This window comes from Sinocyclocheilus anshuiensis, unplaced genomic scaffold (assembly GCF_001515605.1).
Source record: "Sinocyclocheilus anshuiensis isolate Anshui unplaced genomic scaffold, SAMN03320099.WGS_v1.1 scaffold6988, whole genome shotgun sequence".
NCBI classification, from domain to species: Eukaryota; Metazoa; Chordata; class Actinopteri; order Cypriniformes; family Cyprinidae; genus Sinocyclocheilus; species Sinocyclocheilus anshuiensis.
The window spans coordinates 2,890-6,862 of record NW_015558878.1 but is presented as its reverse complement, the minus strand read 5'-3'; the positions used below and the strand labels follow the sequence as shown (position 1 = coordinate 6,862).

Sequence of the window (3,973 nt, the reverse complement as noted above, 5' to 3'; positions counted from 1 at the left end):
TTAAAATAATAATAATTTTTTAACAATTAAAATGGAGCAATTCTGGTTCTAAGACACAGATCTGATGCAGTAAATAAGTCACCAGCTGCTCAGACACATTCAGTCAGTCAGTGAGTGGTTAAGTCCGACTGATCATTTACACACAGTACAGTTTGATTTGTGTGTGCTCTTCTGTGTAACTGGTGTAGATGTCACAATAGAAATCATGTTGTCTGTTTTCTTTCTCAGCACCTGCTCTTGTTCTCTTATCATAATACATTTAGTCAGTAAACTCACAACTCAAATATTACTACATTATTTTTTTTTAATTTAGAATGAAGGCCAAAAAACTAAAATATGTTTAGTCAGATTTATTTGATTCTGAGTCAAACATGTTTCTGACTGACTGATGGTTTTATTCTGACTGTATTAATTGGTTATTCATACAGATTCATTCAATCTCTCACTTCTTCAGGTGTGCACATATTCCAGGAAATGTACGGCTGTGAGTTTGATGATCAGACTGGAGAAAAAAATGGGTTCCTCCAGGATGGCTATGATGGAGAGGATTTTCTGTCTCTGGATTTTAAGGAGATGAGATATATTTCTCCAGTGCAGCAAGGAATCCTCACTGTACAGAAGTGGAACAATGACAGAGGCTTGATTGAGAATGACAGAAATTACTTCAGCACTGAGTGCATCGAGTGGCTGAAGAAGTATCTGCAGTATGGAAAGAGCAGTCTGCAGAAAACAGGTACATCAGATCTTATCCAGCTGTGAAAATATGAAAATATAGCCATACATGTTTTGTTAAACAGTCTTCTACTCTAGAAATCACTGTAAAAACTTCTTTCTTTCAGAGTAGAATGTTTTGATTAAAGCAATACAGATCATGTGTTTTGTTTGTAGAAATGAATAATAAATTGCTAAACAGGTTCAGGAGGAACATGTTCATCTAAATCTGTTAAATTATGAACTGGCTAGAAAAGAATAAACTAATGCAGGTGTGATGTGTTATAGTGGCTAAAGCTCAGTGTTCAGTTAAAACTGTTAGGCTCTTATTACTAAAGATTTTCTTAAATTAATGGGTTTGTTGGCAACTACATCCAGAACTGTTAACTGTTAGTTTACTGATCAGAGCCCTGCAAGCCATGAACTATCACTACTGTACCACTGAGGAGCACTTAACCCCAGGTTATCATTTTCATAAACACAATAGTTAAAAGATTGCTTGTGTATTTATTTACTAGATGACAAAGTAAGACTGCAGTAAGACTTCTGGACTGCAGTAAGACTAGCAGCAGCACAGATTTGATTTGTCTAAAGCCTGGATAAGGAGCTGTGTAACATAGAAAGGAAGAATCTGATCTTCCTGATGTTAAAGAGCACAAATCCACATCACCAGAGACTCATAGCAGTGAAGTCTGTAGTATTTACTATCAGGTTCCTGGCTGACCTACAGTAGAGGACATTACTGTGTTGTGAAGCCTATCAAAATGGGTTTGTTTGCTAAATTAGACCGGCTAGGATGACGAGAAGCTCTGTTTTAGATTTTTCTAAATATTGAGTTGTTATTATTAGTATCGAAAGTTTAGAAAACAAGGTTACATAGAAAGTACATACAGCTCCTCCTGCAGAGTGCCTTAGTAGAAACCAGAGCTTTCCACCAGCTGTTCCAGCACACTTCAACCTCTACCTGACATTATACAGTGAACTGAATGAAGACCAGCCTTCACAGACAGTGTGCTGGGGGTTTATAAAGGACGTGATTGGGACGACATGAATTTAAGATCACTTGAATTCAAGCTCTCTCTCTCTCTCTCTTCAGTCTCTCCTCAGGTGTCTCTGCTGCAGAAGTCTTCCTCGTCTCCAGTCACGTGTCATGCTACAGGTTTTTACCCCAGTGGAGTAACAATCTCCTGGATGAGAAATGGACAAGATCATGATGAGGATGTGGATCTCGGTGAACTTCTACCCAATGAAGACGGGACCTTTCAGAAGACGAGCACCCTCAATGTTAAACCTGAGGAGTGGAAGAAGAACAAGTTCAGCTGTGTGGTGGAGCACCAGGGTGAAACCAAGACAGCAAATGAGATCATTACTAACCCAGGTAAGAGAAATTAGATGAGTGAACTACAAATATAGTCCCTCCTGAGATTAACCACCAACTGTATTAGGTCTTGACACACCAAAAAATAAACCCAAAAGATCACTGGTTTATTAATAAGGAAGTTTATTGAAAAGTAAAGTAAAATGGAAACAATCACAAAACAGACAATAGAGTACAAACACAGTATGTTTAGGCCTGTATTGTCGTTATATGGTTGCACATTGTTAATAAGCTGTCACTACATAGCAATGTACTGCATATATCACAATCACAGACACTGTTTGAGAGTTTCAGCAGTACTGGTTAGTAACATTACCAGGCTCTGTGAGTAAACTGATGTTTTCTCTGATCAAACAGGAGAGTCTGTTCCCATCGGCATCATTGTTGGTGCTCTTGCTGCTGTTGTTCTGCTGGTTATCATTGGTGTCGCTGGATATATGGTGTATCAGAAGAAAAAAGGTGAGGGTCTGAAAAGGTGTTAATTTGTTGATGGAAAAACAAAAGTTACTCTTAGTATTTAAATTTGGATTAAAAAGTAAAAGTCTTAAAATGTCTTGAATATAATTATTTTACGAACACATACCATGTGTAATTTTATGATGCTACATGAGTAGGTTTCAAACATTTGTATGCTGAACATAGTTTTCTAATTGTTAATTGTTAATCAGAATATGATTAGATTACGTTAATCTGTAAATGGCTCTTACTTTTTCAATGGATTTTATGTTGATTGGTGAAATAACTGAACCTACAGTTCTTCTCTTTGGTTGTTTTTCAGGCTTCAAACCTGTCAGTGGTAAGTTCCTCATATGTGCATGATGTATATATATCAGTAAAGGCTTTGCCATTGTGCATGATGTGATTAACTGCAGTTCTTATATCTAAATGTGTTAAGTAATGTTTTGATAATATTAAGTCATATTATATGAGAGCAGATGTTTTGCCCTTTACTCTCTAAAAAATATAACATGATATAAATACAAAGATGGCAGCTGTGCTAATCTAAACAGTCTTGTATGAGCAGTCCGTAGGGTTGTGTTTATTGAAATATTTTTGGTTTTCTGTTTTAGGCTCCGATGATGGCTCAAACAGCTCAGCTCATACAGATCCACATAATAAAAATGTAAGCATGTTATTATTATTAGCAGTGTACCTGTCTCAGTCATGTGAAATTAATCAAATTAAATTTTTTTTTTGGCATTTTAGGATACCAGACATGTGGGAGATATTATTAAACAAAAGATCCTTGCGTTGTTATCCTCCTGCCTTTCAAAACTGCATATAAACAAAGACAAATACAACACAGGATCATAGATTTCTGCAAGAAGATATAATTCAATTCAATTCAAGTTTAATTTTATAGCGCTTTTCACGATACAAATTGTTGCAAAGCAACTTTACAGAAAATTAAGTTTCTACAATATATTTAGTAGTAGCTTATCAGTGGTGACTGTCAGTTAATGTACATATAGAAATCAATATCAATTTACTGTATTTGCCTCCATTAATTATATCTCAAATGTAAAGTTTTTGCTTCTTCACACTTTGTTCATCTTTTGGTGCCTATTCAGTTTATGAATTTATGATATATTGATCTCAGAACTTAAATTGAAAAATTTTATCTATTTCTCTTTAATGACGAGATGAAAAGAGATTTGCAAGGTTGATTGATTTGTAGGATTTGTGAGATAGGTTGATATCACATACAGTCAATATGTAGGCTTTCTATTTTATTCCTTGTATGGGATTAATATTTGGGATTGGGATATGGATATACTTTGTTTTTAATGATTTAGTAAGCTAAATATTTGGTTCTTGTAATGTTAAAGATGCTGTATTATTAAAGATTTACATGCATATCTGAACTGCACAGGGAAACATATT

General features: G+C 35.2%; 1 protein-coding gene across 1 annotated transcript; it reads left to right on the top strand.

Annotated features, from left to right (window-relative positions):
• Window positions 1-6: 6 nt before the first annotated feature.
• On the top strand, window positions 7-3,389 carry LOC107681529 (major histocompatibility complex class I-related gene protein-like). Its single transcript, XM_016477837.1, has 5 exons — window positions 7-733; window positions 1,808-2,089; window positions 2,447-2,548; window positions 2,868-2,885; window positions 3,160-3,389. Exons 1-5 carry the CDS (start codon window positions 475-477, stop codon window positions 3,372-3,374), a joined length of 876 nt encoding a protein of 291 aa, XP_016333323.1. The 5' UTR covers window positions 7-474; the 3' UTR covers window positions 3,375-3,389.
• The last annotated feature ends 584 nt before the right edge of the window (window positions 3,390-3,973 follow it).

What these genes read in the sequence shown, in the direction of transcription:
- LOC107681529 (XM_016477837.1), top strand. Translation starts at nt 475, where the DNA reads ATGTACGGCTGTGAGTTTGATGATCAGACTGGAGAAAAAAATGGGTTC. An exon ending in GAGCAGTCTGCAGAAAACAG is followed by an intron (nt 734 to 1,807) that starts GTACATCAGATC and finishes CTCTCTCTTCAG; the next exon opens with TCTCTCCTCAGGTGTCTCTG. An exon ending in TGAGATCATTACTAACCCAG is followed by an intron (nt 2,090 to 2,446) that starts GTAAGAGAAATT and finishes CTGATCAAACAG; the next exon opens with GAGAGTCTGTTCCCATCGGC.